The sequence below is a fragment of the Mirounga angustirostris genome, unplaced genomic scaffold (genome assembly GCF_029215605.1).
Source record: "Mirounga angustirostris isolate CCGP_5_RB_7025 unplaced genomic scaffold, mMirAng1.0.hap1 SCAF_9, whole genome shotgun sequence".
NCBI classification, from domain to species: domain Eukaryota; kingdom Metazoa; phylum Chordata; class Mammalia; order Carnivora; family Phocidae; genus Mirounga; species Mirounga angustirostris.
Window position 1 is genome coordinate 48,849,732 of NW_026991717.1, and position 27,916 is coordinate 48,877,647.

General features: G+C 38.8%; 2 protein-coding genes and 1 pseudogene across 10 annotated transcripts in view; 2 read left to right on the plus strand and 1 right to left on the minus strand.

The window, feature by feature from the left end:
* The window catches only part of TEX9 (testis expressed 9), a 228,930-nt gene extending 219,270 nt beyond the window's left edge, over positions 1 to 9,660 (minus strand). For all 4 annotated transcript variants that reach the window (XM_064570437.1, XM_045900019.3, XM_064570436.1 and 1 more), the window contains exon 1: positions 8,973 to 9,660. The gene's annotated coding sequence lies outside the window, so the exon portion shown is untranslated. The remainder of the gene's footprint in view (positions 1 to 8,972) is intronic.
* The window catches only part of RFX7 (regulatory factor X7), a 140,406-nt gene continuing 122,142 nt past the window's right edge, over positions 9,653 to 27,916 (plus strand). For 2 of the 6 annotated variants that reach the window (XM_064570421.1, XM_064570422.1), the window contains exon 1: positions 9,653 to 10,105. In XM_064570421.1, coding sequence (XP_064426491.1) covers positions 9,985 to 10,105 — 121 coding nt within the window. In that variant the 5' untranslated portion in view covers positions 9,653 to 9,984. Of the gene's footprint in view, positions 10,106 to 18,476; positions 18,623 to 27,916 lie in introns of all 6 variants that reach the window. The other 4 variants (XM_045900023.3, XM_045900026.3, XM_045900024.3 and 1 more) reach the window with 4 other exon arrangements.
* Positions 18,895 to 26,087, plus strand: LOC135361574 (small ribosomal subunit protein uS2-like; annotated as a pseudogene).

Here is a 27,916-nt window from a genome sequence, read left to right on the forward strand (position 1 = left end):
AAAGACTCTGAATATCCAATAAATCCTGAGAAAGAAGAACAAAACAGGAGACATCACTTATTTATTTATTATGTATTTATTTATCAGAGAGAGTAAGAGAGAGAGCACAAACAGGAGGAGTGGCAGGCAGAGGGAGAAGCAGGCTCCCTGCTGAGCAAGGAGCCCGATGTGGGACTTGATCCCAGGACCCTGGGATCATGACCTGAGCCAAAGGCAGATGCTTAACTGACTGTGCCACCTAAGCGTCCCTGACATGACACTTTCTGATTTCAAGCTCTTTTATAAAGTGATAATCATCAAAAAAGTATGATACTGGCATAAAAACAGACATATAGATCAATGGAACAGAATCAAGAACTCAGTAATAAACCCAAGCATATACAGTCAACTAGTAGTTGACAAGGGAGCCAAGAATACTCAATGGAGAAAAGACAGTCTTTTCAATAAATGGTACTAGGATAATTAGATACACACATGTAAAAGAATGAAACTGAACACATATCTTAAACCACGCACAAAAATTAACTCAAAATGGATTAAAAGCTTAAATGTAAGACCAGAAACCATGAAACTCCTGGAAGAAAACATAGGAATAAAGCTCCTTGACATGGGTCTTTGTAATGATTTTTGGATATGACACCTAAAGCACAAGCAACAAAATAAAAAATAAACAAGTGATAGTACATCAAACTAAAAGGCTTCTGGACAGCAAAAAACCAAACAAACAAAAACAAAAAAACATCAACAAAGTGAAATGACAACCTACATAATGGGAAAAAATATTTGCTAACTATGTCTCTGATAAGACTTTAATATCCAAAATATAAAAAAATTCCTACAACTCAATAGCAAACAAACAAACAAAAACAACTAAAAATGGGTAGAGGACCTGAAGAGACATTTCTCCCAAAAGATATATAAAAAGATTAACAGATATATGAAAAGATGTTCAACATCACTAATGATTAGGGAAATGTAAATTAAAACCACAATGAGGTATCACCTCACACCTGTTAGAATGGCCATCCCCAAAAAGACAAGTGATAACAAATGCTAGCATGAATGTGGAGAAAGGGGAACTCTCGTGCACTGTTGGTGGGATTGTGAATTGGTAGAGCCACCATTAAAAACAGTATATAGGATTCTCAAAAAATGTAACATGTAACTACCATATGATCCAAAATTCTACTTCTGGGAATATACCCCCACAAAGGAAATAAAAACAGTAATTTGAAAGCTATCTGCATCTCCATGTTCATAGCAGCATTATTTATAATAGCCAAGGCATGGAAACACCCTAACTGTCCAATGACGGAAGAATGAATAAAGAAGTTGTGATAAATATATATGTAATGCATATATATTCCACTGGAATATATGATATTATGATATACATGGAATATATATACCATGAGATATATAATATTCAACCATCAAAAAACAAGGAAATCTTACCATTTGCAAGAGTATGGCTGGATAACCTTGAAGGCATTATCCTGATTGAAACAAGTCAGAAAGAGAAAGACAAATATTCTATTTTCTCACTTAAGGGTGGATCTAAAAAACAAAACTCATAGAAAAAGAGATCAGACTTGCTACCAGAGACAGAGGGTGGGGGAGGGGAAACTGGGGGAAGGTAGTCAAAAGGCACAAACTTCCAGTTATGAGATAAGTACTAGCGATGTAATGTATAACATGATGACCATAGCTAACATTGCTATATAAGGAAAGTTAAAAGAGCAAATGCTATGAGTTCTCATCACAAGCAGAACATTTTTTTTCCTTTTTCCTTTTCTTTTTATTGTATCTATATGAGAAAATGGATGTTAGCTGACCTATTGTGGTAATCAGTTCACAATCTGTGCAAATCACACCATCATGCTGGATACCTTAAACTGATACAGCGATGTATCTCATTTTCCTCAATAAAACTGGACAACAGTACACAACATAAAGACTGTAGTGAGTATGATGGTTAGTTTTATGTTCAACTTGGCTAGGCTCATGTCAATTAATCTAGATCCTGCTGTAAAGGTATTCTGTAGATGTGGTTAACATCTACAATCAATTGATGTTAGGTCAAGAAGATTTTCATTAATAATCTGGGTGGGCTCCATCTAGCCAGGTGAAAGGCCTTATCAGCAAAACTGAGGTTGTCCTGAGGAAGAAGAAATCCCAACTGTGGACTGCAGTGTCCATTCCTGTCCAAGAGCTTCTGGCCTGCTGGCCTGACTTACAGATTTTGCACTTAGCCCCCACAATTAGGTAAGCCAAGTCTTTTAAATTGTATATTATAATAAAATAATTACAAAAAATGTTATGATACACAGTCATAACAGATACTACAGTAAGTTATACACATATATGTATATACATCTATCTACATATATAGATAGAGACATAGATAGATAGATAAATAGATAGATAGGTAGGTAGATAGATCTCCTACTGATTGTAGGAGATAGAACCTGACAGAACCCTACCTTCCCAGTATGGAAGCACAGACTTGGAATTTGGTACCCCATATAATGTTTACCATCAGCTGTTGACTCCAATTAGGCCAGTCTCCTGTCTCTGCATATCCATGTTCATTTTCCTACTTCTGTTCACACTGCTTTTCCCTTCTGACTTGTCTCCACTCCTTCTCCCACCTGATAAGCTCCATCCCTTTCCTTACACTCCAGCTCTATCCCAAGCCCTCCATGCAGCTGCCTACCACTTTAGCTCCTTTTGCTCTTTTCTTTCTCTAACTTCTCTCAGCAGTTATTAGCTGGGGTATTCACTGTGATTCTTAATCTTACAGATCTCACCTAACACTGTTTTGTATTTAGGATCCACCACTAGTGGGTATAAATTTGCAAGTGTAAATCTGGGTGTGCAAGAAATACCAGGTTTCTTTATTTTACTTAAATCAAATTAAATTCACCTCAGACATAAGTGACCCAGCCTCAATTCTGCTGGAGTAGAAGGAAACCTAATCTTAGTTATTACTGGACTTTTCCTCCTTTCCTCCTTAGGAGTACCCTAGAACCTGAAAGACTTATGTTGAGCCTAAAATATGGGGCAGAAAGGACTTTGACATCCTCATTGTTCAGGGATATATGGCCCCTAGAAGCCAAGTAACAGCTTGGCTCAGGAAACAAAAGCAGCAGGGGGATTCGGCCACACTAGCGTCCTCGTGCATCCATCTGAGGTTTGGATATCTCTTGCGGTGCTTCTAGGAAGCAAGACTGGTATTCCCACTACTGGAGCCCTGACCTTTGACTCCTTTGGAGTTTGGGGAAATTTTTTCTTTCTCTACAATTCCATCTACCCATAACCCCTCCTTCCTTCATTCCTTTGTTTCCCAGATGTTCTACTCCTTTAACACCCCTCCAGCAAAATCTCCTCAAGGAGCAAGGAACCTGGAAGGCAGATTGCTAGGCACAATTCCAGGGATAACACTGACACTTCATTCTAAGGTTTTGTGGCCCAGGAGTCTTCATTTTCAATGTGGGTGGTGCCCCCAGATGTCTAAGAGAGGGCTCCTGTCAGACAGGAACACAACACTTCCTTGAAGCCTGTTTGGAATGGAGGGAAGGGGAAAATATAAGAACATAAACCAAATTAATAGCCCAATAAGTTATCCTGTTACACACCTTTATTTATTTACTTTTGTCCCCTGTATTTTTACTGCACTTTTATTTTTTCTTTTTTTTTTTTTAAAGATTTTTTTTATTTATTTATTTGAGAGAGAGAGAATGAGAGACAGAGAGCATGAGAGGGAGGAGGGTCAGAGGGAGAAGCAGACTCCCTGCCAAGCAGGGAGCCCCATGCGGGACTCGATCCCGGGACTCCAGGATCATGACCTGAGCCGAAGGCAGTCGCTTAACCGACTGAGCCACCCAGGCGCCCCTTTACTGCACTTTTAAAAATACGTGCGGGCTGATAGTTCTAATCTTAAACTATGAACTTTTTGAAGATTTTTGTCCCCTGTATTTTTACTGCACTTTTAAAAATATGTGTGGGCTGATAGTTCTAATCTTAAATTATGAACTTTTTGAAGATTCAAACAATATTTTATTTACCATGTATTTTTAAGTCTTTCTGAGGTCCCAGCATAATAATAGTAAAAGTACTTAAATGTGCCTTGAAATGAATTGAGGGATGAGAGAGTTGGTGGATTACTGATTAGGCTTCACCAGTTCAGACTGCACTGGTGTTGACCTTCTCATTGTAGGGCTGGCTCTAGTATCTTTTCATTGTCACTTTTAGGATTAGTTAAATATACTTTTTCTTTACCTGCTTCTGTTCACAGCTTCTGCTAGGCTGAATTTCTAAGATATCAAATTTCTACTTAGGACCTTTCTAGCCCCAAGCAAAAGTAAACACTTCCTTTAACATTCAGGCAGATGATATTAACTTGAACCTTTTTTTAATATAAAGAGAATTGCAGGTAACAATATAAACATGTATATGGTAACAACAGTGGAGAGTTTCTATGTGAAATCAAAGCAGTACCTGGCATTCATTTTCATAATACCTCTCACTTGAAGAGCCAAGTACATTTTGAGAACTTTATCCCATTAATCCTTAGAGATAACCTGAAAGAATAGCTTACATAGATAGGGTCACAGAGCCAGGTAGTGACAGTGTTAACATCCTGCTACCTTGCTCAGTATTTGAATAGTTTGGCTACTTTGTCTTAACAAACCATTGTTTCAATGACATAATGGAATATTTGTGCTGTAACAGGAGAATTCCTGTTTTTGGAGGTGGAAAGCCTTCCTTTCTTTTTCCCATAAATAATAACATGTGGGTGATTACATATTCTACTTTCAACTCCTAGGAGGAAAAGTTTGCAATGGAAGAGACAGTGGAAGTAATGACCAAGGGAAAAGAGGATGAGGGAATACTTTGTTGTTTTTAAGAGAATAGGGTCGAATGTTATCTTTTCCATATTTGTAAACCACCCTAATTTGTGGAAGTGAAATGTATACATGAAGCACTTAACCAATATTTACTATTGATGAAACCTATTTTAGGCCTCATCTTTTGTCAGAACAATCATAACTAATAACACAGAGTAACATCTTGTAAAAATGGGTTTGTCTCCCTCTCCTTCCTTTCCCTCCTCTATACACTCCATTAAGGATCTGAGCACCGAGCTAACACTGGGCTATGCATTATTCACTCATCCCATGTGCTCTTTCATGGCTTCGCACCAGTGCTTATGCCAAAATCCTCCTCCCTCAGTGCTCTGCCTATTGAACTTCTATTCATCCAGTGAGATCCAATTAAAATGCTAGCCAAGATGCCTTTTCTAAACGGCTGTTTTACCCTTAACAGCACCAATACCTCCCTCCACGATGTCTCCCTAACATTGGTAGACACAATTCTATTGTAGAACTCATCATCTTGTACAATTAATATATGTTAATATGTCTCTCTGCTCCAAAGAATGTGAACTATTTCAAGTTGGGACCAGGTTCTTTTTTTTTTTTTTAAGATTTTATTTATTAATTTGACACAGAGAGAGAGACAGCAAGAGAGGGAACACAAGCAGGGGGGGTAGGAGACGGAGAAGCAGGCTTCCCACCGAGCAAGGAGCCCGATGTGGGACTCGACCCCAGGATCCTGGGATCATGACCTGAGCCGAAGGCAGTCACTTAACTGACTGAGCCACCCAGGCATCCCGGGACCAGGTTATTATATTGTATGTATGTATTTATATTTTGGGGGCCGATACTATTGTATATCAGGCAGGATAAATATATGATAAATGTATATGCTACAGTCTGGACAGTACAAAAAGTTTAGTTTCATAAAGAGACAAGGTTTACAGAACATGATGGTATAATGTATTGGGCTAAGAAAATTAAGGCTAAGTACCTCCTGCATTCAACAAATATTTACTCAATACCTAGGAGTAAAGAATTGTATCCGAGGACTACCAGGATAAATAAAACACAGTCACTACCTTTGAGGTGCTCACAATCCACCTTGTAGATTGTCTTTCTATGCATACTGCACTTCCATGGTTTAGATATCACTTTACATGTTGTTCCTCATAACCACCCTGTGAAGCAGGTCACTATTTTCATTTTTATAGAGGTGGACACAGAGGGTTTGAATTCCCAGGTCTTTTGACTCGATGACCAGTCTTTCTACCCCACTACATCAATGTTTCTTGGAATTTTCCACTGGAGTACACTGTCACAGGGAGTATAGATTTATACTCCTCAGGGTTGGGAAATATAAGCTCAAAATCTAGCGTTATCTTAAAAATTCATGCTTACTCTAATGTTTTCTCTTCTCACTGAGTCAAACTGAAGGTCTAAGAAAATGAGCCACATTGATTGTGGGTGCTTCGGAGACCTTAGTACAGGGTTTCATGACCACAGGGGAAAACACAATTTCAGAAGCACATGCCTACACTGTTACTTTTACTCAGGGTGCCTGGGTTTGGTGTGCGTCCCTACTCAAGATTTTGGGTAACTTTGTCAGGTTTCTTTTAGGTTTCTAGTGGCATTATTTTATTTGTAGTCCTTTCTGAAGACTGCAATAAAACACACTCTACTCCCAGATTTTAAGGGAGCAGTGGGGGCTGATCCTTTCCTCCCTGCAAAGATGTCTCATTCTGGCAATTAGGTCTCTTCCGTCTGATACTACCCACCACCCCTTTCATTGCTGGTTAAACCCAAGAGTCCCAGATGTCTTCTCCAGCTGCCTGTTGGTCCCTGAAGGCCCCAAAGGCTCAACAATGCCCTCTAGACAGCACCGCCCTTTCCACGCCCACCGCAGGGCAGCTCAGGGCTGCAGCTCTGCTGAGCCCTCTAGTGGCAGCTAGGGTAACATGGCTTGTTCATGGAACGGATAAAAAAGCTCTCAAAAGTTGCACTCGGGAAGCCAGCCTGTGTGACACCGGGTAGCATACTTTAAAAGAAAGTCTTGTTTCTCAGCTTCCTTTCCCTAAGACCTTTGGCAGGTCTCAGAAACATTATCGTTCTCGAATGAAATCTCCTACTCCCTAGGATCTCCCCCTGCCTGGGTGTGGCAAGGTGGAGCCATCATTCTTTCTTGACCAAGTCAAAAATTAGAATCTGGGGGACTTGGCAACTTTCCCGAATGCTTTTTTTTTTTTTTTTTTTTTTACTTCCTCCATCTTCCCCATGGATATAGAGTTTACATATACATTCAAGATTTTTCAGTATTACATCATTTTCAGCATGGGTTGCAGATTGTGGAATTAGACTTCCAGGATCAAATTCCTGGCTCCCTCACTAATTGGATAGCTTTAAGAATGTTATTTAACCTCTCTAAGCTTCTGTTTCATCTGTATAATAGGAGAATAATAGCACCTACAGTATATATATATATATATAGTTTGGGAAGGAATAACTATGATATGTATGGAAAGTGCTAGATCTGGAATGCTGAATGTGCTCAACAAACATCTATTTTTATTCTTCTTCAAAGCTTCTGTCTAGTACACACCATGTCTATCAATTAGGTACAGAAAAATACTCTTTCCATAGGACACAAAGGTACATATGCAAAATGAATTCATAAACAACCTATATTTTCCTAAAGTGGCTAAGAGTACCTTAGATAATTTGTATTAAACAATCAGTGCAGGGCGCCTGGGTGGCTCAGTTGGTTAAGCGACTGCCTTCGGCTCAGGTCATGATCCTGGAGTCCTGGGATCGAGTCCCGCATCGGGCTCCCTGCTCGGCAGGGAGTCTGCTTCTCCCTCTGACCCTCCTCCCTCTCATGCTCTCTGTCTCTCATTCTCTCTCTCGCAAATAAATAATCTTAAAAAAAAAAAAAAAACAATCAGCGCAAAGGGTATCAGGATGCAAAGGGATGGAAGCGGCCTGAAATCCTCATGGAGGAGCTGTGTTTTGTACCCAGGTGTCCTTCCTCCCTCCCATTTCACCACACCCCACCATCTGCATCTGCGAGTGTTCAGGGTGAATCTGGGAGCCAGGCCTGAGTGCACAGTGGTGCAAAAGCAAGAGAGTTCCAGGGCAAGGCAGGGCAGAGAGCACTCAGAAGCCAGGAAGCCCAAGCCAATCAGATTCCCCACCCAGGACTCTAAAAGGTGGCAGAGCCTCCATGGCCCAAAGTCCAAGCACAGCAGGAAAGTGGCCAGAGAACCTGATAGGTAGAAACCTGATAGAAACTGTCAGAAAAGTTAAAGCTGAAGAGCTCACAACACCCACAGGCCCAGAGAAAGGTCAGTGTGAGTTGAGCAGCTGTTCCATCTGGTGCCAGAGGCCTTGGCTGTTGTCTTCTACAGCCAGGCAGTTCAGGCCGCCCTGATCAGCCCCACCTAGAAAAGCCAATTCTTCTGCTCTTAAAGGGGACTTGCTTGTTTCTAGCAGAGTCTTATTCCTAGTGGCCAAAAGTGTCTCTTAAGTATGAATGGGCAGAAGGGCGCAGAGAGTGCGTCCAAGGGTTCAACTGGCTCCAAAGAAGGTGCTTATGGCTGGAGCCTGAGCCTCCATGTTGCGAGAGCACTGCATGCATTTCTCTCAGAGGCAGGCAGGGACCTTGGCTGCCAGGGACCCTGACAAGCCGCGACTTGAGCTGTGCCTTAGAGCCTGGGTTGGCTTGAGAGCGGTATAGAGGAGGGAGGGAGGGAGGGCATTCCTGGAAAGGGGGTGGGGTGGGGAGGTGAGGGGAACAGCATGAGCAAAGGCACGAAGGAAGAATGAATCTGCTGCGCGTTGAGAATGGCATGGAGACTTCACTGATTGGAGCCGGGAGTTCTTGCAGGGGGATGGAGGCAGCTATGATTGGATAACTAAAGTGGGGCCAGATTTGGAGGGCTTTGAATGCCCGACTGAGAAGCACTCAACCCAGCTCCTGACTTGCGATTTCCGTTCAAGACTGAATTACCTAAAGGGTGGTTAATTCCAAAGGGTGTTCTTTGGGGGCTTCTGAAAAGTCAGCTTATCCTCTTACCTGCTTCAGTTCTCTTCACTTACCCAGGGAGAAAGCAATCCTCATTTGTCGAGGGGAGGGGGGGGGGATGTTGATTAATTTCACTTTTCCTGATTTGAAGATGCCAGAAAAAAACCCCAAAATCCCATTTCCACGCCAAATACTTGGTTTCTCCTCCTCCTCACGCAAGTTCTCTTTCTCTCGCCAGCACCTCCCCCACGTTTTCCTGCTCTCCTCCACCAGCTTGGCCAGTCCCCTCCTCGGCCCCGGCGGCGCGCGTTCCGGGCCGAGCTGGCCCGCGCCCGCCCTGCGCCCCCGTGCGCCCCCCTCCCGGCCCCCCGCGCCCGCGCCCGTAACCCGCACACGCTGGTCCACGCCCCCCCCCCCCCCCCCGGCGGAGCGGTAGGTGTTTTGCCGTCTGCGCCGGGCCGCAGTGCGGCTGCGCGCACTGGCTGCCTCCCGGGCTGGCAGGGCAGCGGCGGCCGCGGTGGCGGCGGGGCCGGGAGCGAGCGGCGGCGGCGGCGGCGTGGGGAGTGGCGTGCAGCCGAGCTTGGGGCTGCAGCAGTGCGGGCCCCCGGAGTAGAAAGCCCCGGGGGTCAAGAAAGGAAGGCCAGGCCGCGGAGTCCCTGAGCAGCCGTTCTTGGATTCGGGGGAGCCTTGCCCCCCCACCTCGTCTTCAGACGTCCCCTCCTCATCCCCCCCAGCCCCGGCCGCTGACGGGAGGAGGCGGCGGCGGCGGCGGCGGGGGGCTGAGGGGCGCCGCCATGCCTCTCCCGCGGTGAAGCGTCCCTGCCGAGAGGAGCCGCTCGGTCTCCCTGGTGATGTCCCCCAGGCGGCAGGCGAAAGCGACTCACTCGAGCCCTGGGGTAAAGGCCTAGCTTATTCAGCTTCCTTCCTCCTCCTCCTCTTCCCTTCCCCCCTCGTCCTCCTCTCCCCCTTCGTCCTCCCCTCCCCGCCTCTTCCCTCACCCTTCCCCGCGCCCCCATCTTCCCTCCCTCCCTCCCACCCCTCCAGCAGCGATGGCAGAGGAACAACAACAGCCGCCACAGCAGCCTGATGCCCATCAGCAGCTTCCCCCCAGCGCCCCCAACTCGGGGGTGGCTCTGCCAGCCCTTGTGCCTGGGCTGCCAGGGACAGAGGCCAGCGCGCTGCAACACAAGATCAAGAACTCCATCTGGTAAGAGGATCCTCCATCGCTGGGGTAAAAAAGCCCAGGCACATTTCTGCTGCAAAGGGGGTTGGGGGGCGGCGGGCGGAGGAGGAGGCTGATGCATTCATTGAATGTGGGTATCCAGAGTCGGGTGCATATTTATAGGACCTCTGGAGGTGTGCGGACTTTGCATCAGCCTCTCGTCTCCATAGCCAAAAAATGTCTTTACCCCCTCCTCAATTGTGAGTGTAGATAAACAAGTTATATGTGTTTTTCCACTTACGTGCAAGAGGAATATGGGTCGAAATTAAGTCATATTGCATGATGGTGGCATGAATTTGGGACTGAGGAATGTGAAATGTGTTTACTCCTTTTTGCAAGCATACAGGGAGGAAGAAGTGTATTGTGAATTTTCACCAGACATTGTGCCTAAGAATATTAACATGCAGCACAAAAACCTAATGTGTCTCTTCCTTTCCGTTGGTTTAGCTGCTATTTCTGGATGTTTTTGCCTTCTTTATTCTGAGATTAAATTTCCTTTCCAGGGAGTTTATTTGCATGATTTTGAAGAAAGGGCTTCTTTGGTATAAGGTATTTTAAGGTGGTGGTTTACACTGTAAAGTGATTTTTTAATTTAAAAACATTTTAATTTAAAATGTCTTGTTATTTCGTGTCTTTTTAGAAATCATAGATGAGATACCCTTTGCTATTTCTGTACTTTCTTGTATGAGAATTTCAGCATTAGGTTAAACTCTGAAAGACTGGTGGCAGTCTTTTAATAATTAAATACACTGGGTTAAGTCTGTCTTCTGTTAGAGCCATTGTAAATATTCTTTGAACATGAACTTGCATTATTTCTGTAGGACTCTTTATTAACTGACATTTTGTAAAATGTAGTGCTGTTTTAAAAATGGAAAGCAATATTTGGAATTTGGTCTAAGAGATTGCTTTTAATAGAAGTTTTAAAATAGAATTGAATGTGGTGTAGAACAAGCTCTGATTTTAAAAATGAAATCTTGCATGTCCATCATTGAATATGACTACTAAAATATCAAAACTCCTTACTTTCATTGCAATTTAAAAATAAATGCATCATAAAAACAACTGCCATCGCAGTACAGTATTTAGACATTTAAAAACAGTGGCAATTTTTAAATACAAAATTAAGGTTTGTTATATAGTAATTTTTTTTATTTCTTGGCATACATCCATATTGTCATGATGCTAATATGAAGTAGGTCAGTGCAGGCTTTAATAGTTTCTTACTACACAGTAATTGGCAGTTGAGTATCTTGCTTTCAGTTTTAATTTTAAGATGTTTAAATATTTTAAAGGAGAATTTTTTTTTTGGCTTTGATAATCAATAGTCATGTTTTGGCAACTTGAATAGGTCAGATAAGTAAGATTGTCTTCTATGTGTGTGTGTGAAACACAGAAAGAGAGAAGCGTTTATTCTTTGATGGATATCCTCACCCCCTTTTAAAAGCTGTTATTTAAAGGGAGAGATGATTAATTTTATGCTTACCATCAAGGTTTCCAGAAATCAGTGGGGTTCCCCGCCCTTAACTTGATGTAACTTAGTGTCTCTGAAGCCATCATTGAATTGCATTAATAAACACCTTGGTTTTTACATTTAAGGTAAGGGACACCCAAATTAAAGGACTAAGTCTTTTAAGAAAGGCACATTTTAAAAGTTGAATTAGTAATGTATATTTTAATTTATTATGAGAACAATAGGGGAAAGGAAACTCCACTTTATATTTTTAATATAGGAGTAAATTGTATAGCCAACTGAACAATAATGATAGTGGAGTGCTCTTTTTGGTAAATCATGTGATTTAATTATTCTTTCATTGATAATTTATATTTACACATTCATTACAGCTTAACGGCACTGACTCTAATGTGAGGAAAAACTTACCCTGAAGTAGAGTGCACTTCATTTTTTGCTACTTGCTCAGAAAAAATAACAGCAACAAACACCTTAATCCCCAAAATATAATTTTATATCTTTATTTTAAAATTGTAATGGCGCACTTACTAGCGTTTAATTTTCAAGTGTAGAAATCCTATTTGCAAAAATGATTTCTTCATATTGTGTTTAGAACTTTGGAATAAACGACATTAGTGGATAATAAAAAACATTAATGGATATAATTAATATATAGTCTCATATCCCCTGCTCTACAAGACTGGATTTATATTATTCATCAAGTGACTATATAAAATAAACACACTAAAAAATGAAAGCTCTTTCACCACCTCCTTTGAACTAGTGTGTATATGCTAAATTAAAATCATTTTTAATAGATAAGATTACAGTTTTTTAGGTATCTCATTTCACATTTTGTGAGTGAACAGTATCTTTTTATCATTTATTTTATAACTTGATGATGCTCTGAGAGATCAGTTTTGTACCCCTTTCTGCATCAACCTTTGGTATCATTACTAATGAGGATTTAAAATTACGTTAATCCAAAATGTGGCATTTAAAAATTATCAAAAGGATTTTGCATTTAGGTTGATCATAGTTTCTAAATTATTAAACTTGCAGATTACAAACAAGTCTGTACTTGTCTTCCTATTCAACAAATATAAATATAGTATGTGAGGCAGGTCTTTAGCTGGACAATGAGATACTTATTATTTCAGTTGATAATTAATTTATTCTGTTTATTAAACTAAAATGCTATTTGATAAAAGTATGTCCATTGTAATTTCAAGCATTAAATGAGACTTTGGAAAAAAAAGATGAAGTGTTCAAAGTTGAAATCATTGGTATCTAATGAGACCAGAAACTATATTTCATAAGAATTGGAAATATAATTTATAATTTTTTAAGGTAGTTCTAGAAAATAAAGATACTGCCAACTTGATAGTGTTGTAATATTTGTGTAATATATTTATGAATATCATCAACCTAAATCCAAGTTAACAAGCCTGCACTATTCTTGACCTTCCTCATTCCCATTCCAGAGACAAGGTCCAAGTCACTTAGTACTTTGAAAGGAGATTTATTTGCAGAGATGTGTTTTAATACTGAATATGCTGTGAAAATGTTGTTTATCTTTTCTAAACAATAGAATTTTAATATAAACTTTTCATTAAAAAAAGAAAGCTAGCAACATAAAACAGCCAATACTAACCTCACTGCAAACTTCTTGAACTTACATTGCACCCCTGTTTGGTTACTTAAAAAAAGAATGCCAAAGCAAGTTTTTCTTTCCTCTTATCTCCCACAGTGTCTTCATTGTTTAAAAGAGAAAAAAGAAAATTTGTATTTAGTTTACATATATGTATGTATATACTAAGTGTTTTCTTTTCCATTTTAAAGCAGTTTTACTTGAAACCCTGATAGAATAAAATTGCTATGGAAAAAAATAGGATAGAAAAAATTACATTTGATCTCTCTTCTGTCTGTTGGTGATTAGTTACAAGAAAAATCATGCTTTCATGGGTGGGAGTGATTAACGTATTTGCCATTAGGCTGTAACATAAACAACAAACCTTTACCTAGAAATTAAAAGAAATCTTGATGTTTTATTGTAGAAAATGTTCTAATACTGTATTTACTCAACAAATGAATTCAGGGATTCTTAAAAGATTTAGTTATCAATTGTTATTTGTATATATATAAGCTTTTATTTGTAAGTAAGACTGTATAAGCCATTTCTTAAATAGTCCTGTAAGATGTGTCACCGTTCTACACACTTTTTGGAAACAGATAAATGACAGGAAAGCTAGGATTCCTCTCATTCATTATCAGACCCTGGAAGCTGTGCGTGCCGTGGCCAGAGTTCCTTGTCTTTATTCAGTCCTGTAAGTCATACAGACTTCTGAATCTCATACATTTTAGACTTAAAATTATAAATAAACTGGAATTATATATGTGGACCATTTGGATGTTTTCTAAATTCTAATTTAAACCCAATTTTACTTTCTTATGTATTAGTTACAATGAGCAAAGTATGATGATCCAGAAGGTTTACATGGTGATACCATATTAGACCTGATTCTGTCCCATATACTAGAACTCAGCAGTTCCATTTTGTCCTTGGTTCTGGGTCAGGGCATTTATTAGCTCTGTCTGAGAAATAGTTGTTGTTCCTTCTCCTGCAGTGGGAAACATTTACTGTAAAGCTTATAACTTCAGAGTTTACTTTAACCATAAGTCCCTGATCTGCATTTTGCTTTAAAATGAGAAACTGACTAGTACATTAGCTGGCTTTCATTATTTTTGATTAGTTGGTTGAACATGCTGCTTGCCCTGAGTTTAGCCTGTCGTCCATACCAAGCACACCAAGGGTGCTTTTGTTTGTCTATATTGAGGCCAGCTGTGATGGTTGCATCCCAACACCGAATGTTTGTGATTCCAGAAAGAAGGCAGTTCCTTGCTTTCCTCTATGATTTGAAACTAATGAAATTGTCTTCCCTCTTGACCAGGAAGGCAAGTTAAGCAATTTGAAGCCCCTGGATTTTCTGGCCTATTGTTTAGCTCTTAGGTAATGGATGTGTGTGTGTATAAATAATTTACCAATTTGCTCTCCCCACTGGGAGGTGTCTTGACTGTTATGTGCAAAACTGATTTGGTTTCTATCTCACTATTAGTTTTTGGTATTATTGGGGGAAATGAGCTTCACAGTGGTGGAAAAGACAGAAGTGTTTTATCTGTTACAAAAGAATGCTTTGAGTAAAAACTTGTGTCACATCACTTTTTATATTAGAAAAACAATGTTGCACACTAAAATTGTACAAATGAAAATAATTAAAATGAGCATTGCCATTTACTCAAATTTGAACACTAAGCAAGAACAGTGTGTAAGTACTTACCTGAGTACCTGCTATATACAAAGTACTATGCTAGAGACTGGCATTTGAGGAATGCCCATTCACTTGTAATGTTAACCTTGTAATATTAACCCAAGCAAAAAAGTGCAATAAAACTCTTTTATTCAGTTAGGGAACCAGGGAAAGCGGTGACAAGTGCCAAAGTGTTAATTGTGAGAAAAGTAGACCCTCGTTTCCTTGTCTGTAAAATGAAAAGTTTATACTAAATGACCTTGCAAGTTCCTTCAGCTTAACTTTCTGTGACTTTGTTACTAAATTAATATTGACAGCAATAATAAAACATACCATAAGCACAGTGAAAGACTAACAGAATTAACTAATCAAGGCAATCAACAGAACATTTTCAATGGAAGAATTGTTAGGATTTGTCAGTGTTTTCTTGGGTGTTAGCCCAGGAGGACTATCTGAAGGTTATTCACTTCTTGTTACCTTGTGCAAGAGTTCTGTTACGTGAGATTCAGTCTGCAAATATTTATTGAGCATGTATTACATTTAAAGTGTTCTAAAAGCCGTTGTTGATTATGCAAAAATATGTAAGTCTATGCAGCAATCCTTGGGGAGTTTACGAGTTGAGAGATTGCACTAGGGGGACTATTGTGTGCTTTTTTTGTTTTGTTTTGCTTCTAAAGAGGTTCTCCGTACTTATAAGCACCTCACATAGGAACTTTTTCCTATTATAATAATGTAATATTTTAAGGCAGTAGTGGATGTTATATTGTCAATTTGGTTATGTAAATAAGAAAGGTGTATTTTCTTTTCAGAATAATTTAGTGCAGGGATGAGCCTTACAACTTTTCCTCTTCATCTAGGTTAGACTTTTTAATGTGTAATTGTGACAGTTCTTTATATCTATTAAAGAACAAGACAGTAAGATGGTTATTTCATATCTCTGACCAAACTAGACCAGTCTTACCCAGTGCCTCTTTTTCTATCAGTCTCTGTGTATTTAGCTGCTTTCTCTTGTGCTTTATTGAAGGTTCTAAGAGTTCTGGTTAAGATGAGCAGCATGACCAAAAGGAGGAAGGATCTTCCTGTTCTGGGCAGGGTAATAAATAAGGAACAAGAAGCTTTGAGGCCTTAATGCACTTGATTGCTGACTATGAGATTAAGATAGTTAACACTTAACCAATATGAATAGAAACTTTAAAACATGATTTAATTTTTTTTCCTTGAGACTTTTAGTGTTTTCTGTTTATGGACTATAATATCTCCTATTTATAAGAGGAAATAGAAAACAACTAGGTTTGGTTAATTATGCATATCATTATCAGACATCTATTACAATAGCTCCTATATATATTATGAAAAGTTATGTGGGAGGTGAGGTTTTATATTCCTTATATCTAAGAACAAACTGAAAACATAAAGATATTCCTTGCTATTTGAGTCTGTTTGGTTTCTGAATTCAGAGAGTGAGAGGTCAGAATAACAGATTCCAATCTATTATGTCTTGGAATTTTGGAAGGCCAGAGTCCATATGGTGTGAAATACCATCTCCAAATAGCCTTATCTAAAAAAAATAAATAAAAAATAAGTTTACCTGAACCCATTCATAGTCTGAGTTTAGATAGTAAGGATTCAGATAGCATACATTCATTCCAACACAGGATTAACAAATTGATGTGAATTTACATGCTAAATCTGATTGATTAGTGATACCTACCAAGGGCATGGGGATAGAAGTGAACTATTGGCATCTTGGGGGTATGATTCCCTAGGGCTATGGTGTTGCAGTTTATGAGGCCTCATTTTAAGATACGAACCAAGCATTGAGAGCACTTGGGTTTGTGTTTTTCTTTATGTACTTGTATTTTTTTTAATTTTTCTGTGGCTTTCCTACTTTGATCACCTTGTACTGCCAAGTAGCTACAAGATGAGAACAAGGGGATTACTGCATTAAGTGGTGACTACAGTTTACAGTAACCCATTTTCTTTGCTTTTATTATCTTGTTTCTCTGCTTATGCCTTTGCTGGTCTCTCTGCCTGCTACTTTAAAAACCTTTCTTTTTTTCCTGCTGACACAAGGGTTTAACTTTTAAGATTCAATCCATGTGCTACTGTTTCCATGAAATTTTTCTCAACTCTCGAAGAACAATGATCTGAGTTGTGTAAATTAACTTTTTTCAGTGATTTAGGCTTGTCTTCCTGAGATGAGCCCATTTTACTTAATTTGTACTGAATTTAAATGAAACATTCTCATTTTTTAATATGTGAAGCTCATAGGAATTCAGAGACAGAATATACCTGAAACAAAGCAGTCACTGCATAATAAGTAATTTACAGTATGACAATAAAATATTTTATTTATGTGGGGTAGCCAAGTACTTGCCATTGTTTTTGCAGTAGGTATGAAATTTTAAAAATTTAATTGGATAAGAGTGTCACTTTAGTGACATCTTGCTTGAAGTAAAGTTGGTGCTTCTGAGAGCCTGGGAAAATGTATTTGAACAGATGCTTCAGTTAATTTAAGTGAATCACTTCGCTAATTTGATTGCAGTTATTAGATCTATTAATTGTATATGTACATAAGCAATCTGCGATCTAAAATGTAACTGTCAGATTATTACATGCATGATCCCTTTTCCCGAAGCAGGAGATCTTAACAAGCAATATTTGGCCAAATTCTGTACATATAAGTTTCAAAGAAGTGAGAAGATCAAGAACTAATCCTGAATTTATAGAATCAAGTGGTCAAGGAAAACTGAATTCCATATGCCTTTATTTTAATGTCTACTATATACAGGCATAGGAGATTTAAAAAGTAATAAACACTACTCTGCATTTAAAACATTCACCTCTTGTGTAGTAGTTGCATGCATCATCAGTAGAATTTAACAAAAGTAAGATTTTGTTAAATGCAGTGATAGTATGGTATAATCGATGGTATTAAAAAATAGAGTTAGATGAGAGAGGGTTCAGTAGGATAAAATATTCTTACTGGCAAAATTCAGGATGGTGACCTTAACAAAAATCAAGGGAAAGGCAGGGCTATTGATCCAAATACACTTAATGGTATGCTTACTGGGAAGTCTTTATTCCCACTAGCGGTCTTTATTCCCAACTAGATTCACAGTTGTTGATGAGAGTAAGCCTTGCCAATAATGAGAATAATTAGGGGAAGATGGCTTAGGTCCAAATTTGCTTGATTGGGGAGTGGGATTTCCACCAATCACAATTCTCTCGTCGAAATGCAAAGGTAGAAGAAAGAATATAAAGTAATAATAGGGAAGAAGAGGATGGGCATGTTGAGAACTGGGGCAGAGGACCAGGAACTGCTGTGTTAGTTTTAGAAGAAGGCTCTGTACCCTGAGTTGACTCTGAATAATGGCCACGTCAGGAAGAGGATTAGAATATTACTGGGTGTGGGGTTCCTCATACCTCGCTTAGCCCATATTTTGGCTCCTATGTCTTAGCATCTATATCTGTGTACTTTCTCATTATAGGATGAAGTTTGTTTTCCCCTTTGGATTCATCCCTTTCCATATAGTTAGGGAATTTGTTCTAATATATACCCTTTCTGTCAGCATCATCAAACTCTTCTTTTCCACAGGCTGCTTTTCCTGTGACTTTATACAGGCTTATGACTTCCTTAAAGCAGCAGCAAACAACCTTGGAGAAAAGTTTTTGCAGTAAAACAGAGTTGATCTTTCAGTGACCTAAAGAGCTCATTCATAGTCTAAGAAAAAAAGTCATTAGGTAAGTGAATGAAGAATGTAAATACTCATTTTATAAGAATAATAATATAAACAGTTAATGCAAAAATCCTTATTCGATAATAAAAAATAAAGCAGAAAAGTACTATTTTTTTTTTTTTTTGACCACTAAAAAGATTTAAGAAACATGGTAACCATTGCTAGCTAATCTCACCCCTGGTTTTACTATTTTGCTTACCCGTTTCCCTCCCCTCCAGTCCCTCATTTATTATCCTGTTGTGTGATATGTAAGCCCACTCATATATATGGTGGAATAAGTGAACACACATTTTAAAAGCATTAACTGGTTTTGCACTTATGTGGTGGAACAAATGTATGCTCCCCCCCCTTTTTTATTATATTCTCAAAATTTTCTTGAATGAGCAGGTATTATTTTGAGTTTAGAAAAATCCAAACAAGTAAAATAATGCTTTGTCTACCCTGCTGTTCTTCCTTTTAGCTGCCATCTGTCCATCAGCTCACCACCCCCACTCTGCTAGATCTTCTCTCTGCTCTTGTCCTTTCTGACTTTTGCAGTCTGGCTTCCTGTTCTTCTTGCCAATTCAGTGGCCTTTTTTCAGTCTTTATCTCTCATTATGTCTTCAACTCTTCTTGTTACCATGATTCCTTTGAAGTTTGGGAATTCTCATTCATTCCTTTTTGAGAGCTGCCTTTGTCAGCTATTCTGCCAGGCATTGGGGATTCCATGGGCAAAGATGCAAGGTCCTTTTTTTCATGGATCTTATTTCTGATGAACATTTTATTTTTCCTGTTGCTTTCCTGTAGATGTACTTTAATTTTGAATTTCCAGACACTTATTTCTCAGCCATCCTTTTTTTTTTTTTTTTTTCCTCTGTTCACTTCTTTGCCAAAGAAATAGATGGGCTGACCAGACAACTCTAATCACATCTACTGATTCATTTGCTAGAGTACAGGTAGCGACCACTGTCATTGTACGTACACTTGGCATTTTCACAGTAATCCTTCTGTGCCAGAGTGCCTTGCTACCTCAGTTGGCTTTCATGTCTAGCTAATCTACTGCTTTGGGTAGTAGATAGCACCTGTTCCTTCATTCCATCAGGCTAGCAATATTGGTTTCATATTGGATTTTTCTTTTTTAATCCCTGTGCCCAATATTTTAACAAGTTGCCAAGTTTGCAGTGTCACTTACGTTTCTCCCTGTCTTCTACTCCCTATGTTTCCACTGCCAGGACCATAGTTCAGTGCTTTACCATCTCATTCCTGTATTATTACAGTGGCACCATAGTTGCTGTCTGTCCCTGGCCTTTCCCCTTACTGAACTATGCTGTAATTGCTGCCAAAATAAGTCTTCAAAAACATCCTTTTCCATGTAGTCTCCTTCAAATAACCTATAATAATTTCACCTCGCCCACCATATCATTATCTAAAGATTTCTGTTAGGTTTCAAAGGCCTGTATAATCTAGCCCCATACAGTTGGTCCAACCCGATTTCTTTTGGTTCAACAGTGTTGAAGTCCCATCAGGCAAGCACTTCAGTGTCTGCCTTATATTTTGTGGTCCTCCTTTTATTCCTGCTTTATATTTTTTTCTGGAATCTCTACTCGCCTGTATCCAAATCCTACTTAATCATGTTTTAACCATTTTTGAAGTCATAGCTCAAATCATTGTACTATAAAACATTCTTTAGCTACTCTAGTCCACATTGGCCTTTTTTTGACCTCAAACTGTATAGTGATGTCTTACAGTTAAGCACTTAATCACTTTAATTTTTGTCCTATGCTGTTCTAATGAACAATAAGTTCTTTGAAGCTGGGGGCAACACCTTTTGCATCTTTCTGTTTCTCATCTAGCAGTAAGTACTAGTGAATACTGTTTCTACTGCATTCTTAGAGACAGTTGATTTTTTCTACATATTAATGTTTCTGTATTTGACATATTTGATGTGGTAATTTTCTCCCCAAATAAGTTATTAAACTCATGCTGCATTTTACAGAATGGAGGACTTACAGCAACTGATTTTTTTTTAAAAATTGCATAGGTGAAACTAAGTAATCACTTATTTAGAGTTTTGGTACTACTAATCAAATGTTTTTTTACTATATATGTAGAATAAAAAATAATTTATGTCCCAAGTGAGAGACACTGTGTCCCTCGTTTTAAAAATACTGAGCAAATGACTGCTACATAGTTTAGTAACCTTTTATGAATGAGTATACAGTGGTATTTAGTTAGGGTTTGTGGGCTAATCTGCATTCCAACCTAGTTCCCAAGAGATAAAGTTGGAATTTTGAAGAACCCCTTAACATTGACCTGGAGATAGCTTCTTTAAAGTTTGGTTCTGGTGGAGGGTTTGACCTACTTATTTTAGGAGCCAAGACCCAAGGCTAAGGTAACTTGTTGAGTCATGGCCAAAGCCTGAAGACGGCAAAGGGAACCTGTGAGTTAGGGTAAATAACTAACTGAGGGAGGGAGGTGGATTGATGGAGAAAGTAACAAGGGAATGAATAAAATAGGAAAGCAATTCTGAAGGCCTAAAGTGTTTCAGATTCATAAAATAGGTGACAGTCTGTTGGACCTTTCTATTTATCTGACATAGAGACTTTTTGTTTGTTTGTTTGTTTTTAGTCTATTCTTTCTTTCAGAGAGGTACAACAACTAGTTTTTATTTATTTTTATTTATTTTTATTTTTTTTTTTAACAACTAGTTTTTAAAAGACCCTTTCAGCTTTAGAATTGTATTTATATGATGCTATTTGGTTTGTTAGAGCATGGTTCTCTATATTAGCGTCATATTAGTATCACCTTGGAACTTGTTAGAAATGTAAATTTTGAGGCTCCACCTCAGATTTACTGTAATAGAAACTCTGGGGGTGTATCCAGCAGTCTTTGTTTTGCTAGCCCTTCAGGTGATTCTAACACTGAAGTTTGAGAATCCCTTGCTTAGAGAATATATCTTCTACTAAACAATAGTAAGCCGCAGTCCTCTGTGGCAAAATTTTAGTATTCTGAACCCTTGAGTACCCCAGGTAGAGTTAATAACTCCTTTATTTTAATTTTCTAGTATTTGAATGTAATTGCTATAGCATTATTTACACTGTTTTGCAAAAGATTTTCACTAAACTGAATTCTTTAATCTCAGCAATTGTATATTAAATGAATTGATGGATGAATTGATAAATAAAAATTAAAGATAATGCATAGTCATCATTGTACTCAGCCCTGGTCAACAATTAAAAGACAGACACACACACACACATGCACACAAAATACCAAGAGATCACGTATGCAAGAAAGTATGGGATGTATAACCCAGAACCAGAGAGCTTCTACTTTGAAGGGCCAGATGGTAAGTACTTTTAGCTTTGTAGGACATAGGGTCTCTGTTGCAACTACTTTACTCTGCCATTGTTATCAAGAAAGTAGCCACAGACTATATATATATATGTATACAAATGAATGAATGGCTGGATTTGTTCCATTACTGGCAGGATTTGGCCCTTGGGCAGCAGTTTGTGGACCTCTATATCCCAAACTACTTGAAGAATACAATAATGGTTCTCAATTCTCCCTAGGTAACCCCAGGATTATGTGTAAAGCGTATTAGAATGCAAACAAGTAAGAGTTATATTCCAGGGATAGTCTTACCTTAGTGCCTATGATGATAATAAAGTATATTGACTTATTGTTTCTGGTGTGACACATAAAGAGCTTGGAAGTCCTCACTTCTGTCATCCCAACAAGAAAAAAAGTGAACAAACTGAGAATCAACAGTTCTTAGATGCGTCAAGAGAATTGAGGTCTCAGGGCAGACTGCTGCCTGGAAAATTGGAGATAGGCAGATACAGAGAATCAAAGCTTATGGGTGGCAGAAGTCTAGGAGTAGAAGCCCCACAGATGAAGCCGCTCTACGTAGGAGCACTTTAAGCTTAATTAATGAATTAACTGCTGGAGGCTCTGGGTGGGCTAGCTTGAGAGAGTTGAAAACCAAGGAGGTTGAGTCTTGGGGGTGGGGGTGTCCCCTCACTTTCTTGAGTCTTACCTCCAGAAGCCCTACCAGGTTCTCCCTGTGAGGATCAGAGAAAAATCTTTTACTGCCTGCATAGTGAGGGAGGATTTCAGGGGCTGGGGAGTTTGCAGGTAGGGCCAAGGAGGGAGGAGGAGAAAAGTAATCATTTTGAAATCTACCCAGAGCTTTCTGTTCTCTTTAATAAAGTCTGTTTCCAGGGAAAGTATTTTACCTGAGCCTAACCAACAGGGGCTCTGCCAAAGCCTACTTGACCTGGGGGAAGGGAAATACCCCACATAGGCTCACTAAAAGACCGAGACCTAATCATAGGACAATAGAATGCCTCCTTCCAACTTTACCACCATGTCAGTAGGGCTTCTAAAACAAATGTAAGCCTCACACCTTATTTAAAGAGTGTCTAGGAGTTCCCAAGGAGAACATGGGAGACAAAAACAAGGACATTAGAGAAAAATGTAGCCTTAGATACCATAGCTACAGCAAACAATAAACACAGCCTAACTCCTAGTCGATAAACATAAAACTCACACTAAAGGCCTGTCTACCTCCATTCCTTTTACCCAACATTATGTCTGGCTTTCAACAAAATATTACAAGGCACACTTACAGACAAAAAACCCCACGATCTGAAGACGTAAATGAAGCATAAGAACCAGACTCAGATGTGACATAGATTTTGAAATTATCATACTTTGGATTTAAAATTATGATTAATATGCTGAGGGCTCTAATGGAAAAAGTAGACATCCTGTAAGAATGGATGAGTAATGTAAGCAGAGAGATGGAAGCTCTAAGACATAATCCAAAGGAAATGCTAGAAATCAAAAACACTAACAGAAATGAAGAATGCCTTTGTTGGGCCCGTTAGTAGACTGGCCATGACTGAGGAAAGAATCAGTGAGCATGAAAATAAATCAATAGTAACTTCCACAACTAAAATGCAAAGAGAAAAAAAGTGAAAAAGATGGAACAGAGTATCCAAGAACTGTAGAAACAGTTAGACAAGTTGTGACATATGCATAACTGGGATGTTGGAAAGGGAAGAGAGAAAGGAACCAGAAGTACTTGAAGTATAATAGATGAGAATTTTCCAAAATTAAAGACCCCAAACTACAGATTCAGGAAGTTCAGAGATACCAAGAAGGATAAATAACAACAAAAAGATCTACCCCTATGTATATTATAAAATTAAAGACAAAGATAAAATCTTGAAAGAAGCCACTGGGAAATAACCACCTTACCTACTGAGGAACAAGGATAAGAACTGTTTCAGACTTCTCTTCAGAAACCAAGCAAGGAAGGAGAGAGTAATGTTATTTAGAGTTGAAAGAAGAAAACCACCAACCTAGAATTCTGTATCTAGCGAAATTATCCTTCAGAAGTGAAGGAGAAATAAAAACTTTCTCAGACAAACAAAAATTGAGGGAATTTGTAACTAGTAGACCTGCTTTGCAAGAGATGTTAAAAGTTCTTCAAAGAGAGAGAAAATGATGGGGGCGCCTGGGTGGCTCAGTCGTTAGGCATCTGCCTTTGGCTCAGGTCATGATATCGAGCCCCGCATTGGGCTCCCTGCTCAGCGGGAAGCCTGCTTCTCCCTCTCCCACTCCCCCTGCTTGTGTTCCCTCTCTAGCTGTCTCTCTCTGTCAAATAAATAAATAAAATCTTTAAAAAAAAAAAAAGAAAATGATGTAGGTCAGAAAGTTAAATCTATATAAAGAAAGGAGTGAAAAGGAATAAATGAAGATAAAATCTTTTATTTTTCTTATATTTAGTTGATCTAACAGATAATAGTTTGTTCAAAATAATGTATTTGGTGATTATAGCTTATGGATAAGTGAAATTAATGACAATGAAGTTATAAGGGACAGAAGGGAGGCATTGGAAATACTCTTAAAAAGTACTTATAGTAGCTGAAGTGGTATAGTGTTGTTTTGAAATGGACTTGGATTAGTCATAAAAGTATATTGCAAACCCTATGGTAACCACTAAAAAGATTTTAAAAGGAAGTATAATTGATATGCTAAAAGAGTAGAGAAAATAGAATCATATAAGATGTTCAAATAAAACCAGAGAAGGCTGAAATAGAGAAGACCAAAAAAAAAAAAAAAATAGAAAACAAAGAAAAAGGGCAATGAATAGTAAATAGTTAAAATACATATTAATCCAACTATACCAGTAATCACTTCAGGTGTGCATGTTCAAAATACACCAATTGAAAGAGACTGTTAAAAGTAGATTAGAAAACCAAAACCGCTGCCTTTCTGCTCTATCCAGGGAGGGATCCAAACAGCGTTGTTCTGGGTTTCCCCTCATAACTTCAAGGGAAACTTTCAAGATGTCCAGAGGCTTTGATAACCTACAAATGAAGGAGGAAGATGTCCTCAAATTCCTTGCAGCAGGAACCCACTTAGGTGGCACCAACCTTGACTTCCAAATGGAACAGTACATCTACAAAAGGAAAAATGATGGCATCTACATTATAAATCTGAAAAGAACCTGGGAGAAGCTTCTGCAGGCAGCTCATGCCATTGTTGCCATTGAAAACCCAGCTGATGTCCATGTCCTATCATCTGGGAATACTGGCCAGTTAGCTGTGCTGAAGTTTGCTGCTGCTGCTGGAGCCACTCGTGTTGCTGTCCACTTTACTCCTGGAACCTTCACAAACCAGATCCTGGCAGCCCTCTGTGAGCTGAGACTTCTGGTGGTTACTGATCCCAGGGCTGACCACCAGCCTCTCATAGAGGTGTCTTATGTTAACCGTCCCATTGCTCTGTGTGGCACAGACTCTCCTCGCTGCTACATGGACATCTCCATCCCTTGCACAACAACAAGGGAGCTCACTCAGTGGGTCTGATGTGGTGGATGCTGGCCCCAGAAGTTTTGCACATGAGTGGCACCGTTTCCCGTGAGCACTCATGGAAGGTTGTACCTGATCTCTACTTCTACGGATCCGATCCTGAAGAGACTGAAGAGGAAGAGCAGGCCACTGCTGAAAAGGCTGTAACCAAGAGGAATTTCAGGGTAAATGGACTGCTCCAGGTCCTGAGTTCACTGCAACTCAACCTGAAGTCACAGACTGGTCTTAAAGGCATGCAGGTGCCCTCTTCTGCCCCTTCAGCAGTTCCCTACCCAAAACTGGAACACTTGGCTACCACTGAAAACAGGGTGGCCACTTCTGCTTCTCAGGCCACTGAATGTGTGGAACAACCACTGAGTGGTCTTAAGCTGCTCTTCTACAGAGAGAAAGAAAATGGAAATAAGGTTGATGGAAAATAAACGGTTTGTAAAGGTTGGGGGGAGAAAAACCAAGACAACTATATGTTGTCTACAAGTATACCCTTCACACTTTGGTACTTTATTATTTTGTAACCAGTTATTTGTAACATGCTTCACCAATATATTGTAACACTGAATTTGAGAACCTAAAAGTTGCAAGTAAATGATGAGATACTTAAATTATAAAGAGCTTGGGGAAATGGCCATGTTTTTGTGGAGTTTTTTTAAGTTTTTATTTTAAATCTAGCTAGTTAACATACAGTGTAATATTAGTTTCAGGTGTAAAATATAGTGATTGAACACTTCCATACATCACCCAGTGCTCATCACAACAAGTGCACTCTTTGATCTCCATCACCTATCTCACCCTTCCCCCCACCCACCTCCCCTCTGATAACCATCAATTTGTTCTCAGTAATTAAGAGTCCTTTTCTTGGCTTGTGTCTCTTTTTTTCCCTTTGCTTCTTTGTTTTGTTTCTTAAATTCCCCCTATAGGTGGAATCATATGCTATTTGTCTGTGATTGACTTATTTCACTTAGCATAATACACTCTAGCTCCATCCCTGTCATTGTAAATGGCAAGATTTCATTCCTTTTTATGGCTGAATAATACTCCATTGTATATATTCCACATCTTCTTTACATCTTCATCAATTGATGGACACTTGGGTTGCTTCCATATCTTGGCTATTGTAGATAATGCTGCTGTAAACAGGGGTACACGTGTGCCTTTGAATGAGTGTTTTTGTTTCCTTTGGGTAAATACCCATTAGTGTGATTGCTGGATTGTAGGGTAGTTTTATTTTAACTTTCTGAGGAACCTCCACAGTTTGCATTCCAACAACAGGGCACGAGGGTTCCTTTTTCTCCACATCCTCGAAAATGGCCATGTGGTTTTTAATATATTTTTGAAGTTGTGTAATCATTACCATGATCTAATTTTAGAAAGTTTTTATTTTATTTTTTTAAAGCAGTTGAAAAGTGAATTATATTGACTGGATTGATAGAAGTGGAAGGGTTACTTATCCAATCATAATTCTGAAGTTTCAAAGGCAGTAGGAGTGGTTAAAGTAGTGTTTTTGTTTTACATGTTACTGAGATTTAACAGTAGAATATGAATTTGTAGAAATTCAAAAGATGAAGTTGTAAGTGCTCAATTCTTTTTCCTTTATCCTCTGTGGGCCAGTCTTTCATTACTTTAGATATATTAAAAAGCTTCCTTCTATTTAGATGCTTAGTGCTAAAAAAAAAAAAAAAAAGTCTCAATATTGCCTTAAGCTTTACCATAACTGGTCAAATACTTGAGTCTTAGTATGGCACTCATTATTTTCTCACATTTCAACTTTATGTATTTGTAGTTACAGAGCATAATTTGTCAGCTGTTACTTTTTTCTGTAACATATTTTGAACCAATGAGATACTTGTATTTTCCTAAATTAATTTTCTGTAAGATGGTTAGGAAATTTCTCTGCCAAGCATAAAACTTAGAGTAACTTTTATTTAAAAAAAAAAACTTATATATTTAACAATTTTAAAGTAAAAAATAATCAGAATCACAAAGAGGCAGTCCACTGTAGTCATTAATAATGCATTCTGAAATTAGTTGCCTAGGTTTGCTACCCAGGTCACATAACTTTTAGAAGTTGTTTCCTTTATCAGTAAAATGGAAATAGTAATAGTGCTTACCTTGTAATGTTGTGGTGAAGATTAAATGAGATAACTCATATAAAACACTTAGTGTAGAATCTGGCACATGCTAAGAACTTGATAAATGTTGGCTGTTATTTTTTAACCACAATAAATTCAAAGAACTTTTTCACTTTAACACACCATCTGTTAACTATGATTACTTCTTTATTCTTATTACTGTATTACTGTACTGTGCAGAGACCATGATGATATTTGAGACAGGAGTTATCCAGGCAGAGAGGGAACAGCAGATGCAAAGGTGAGAAGGCTGCAGCAAAGAGGCCGCCGAGTGGCCAGAGTGCAGCAGTGAGGTCAGAAGTAAAGGAG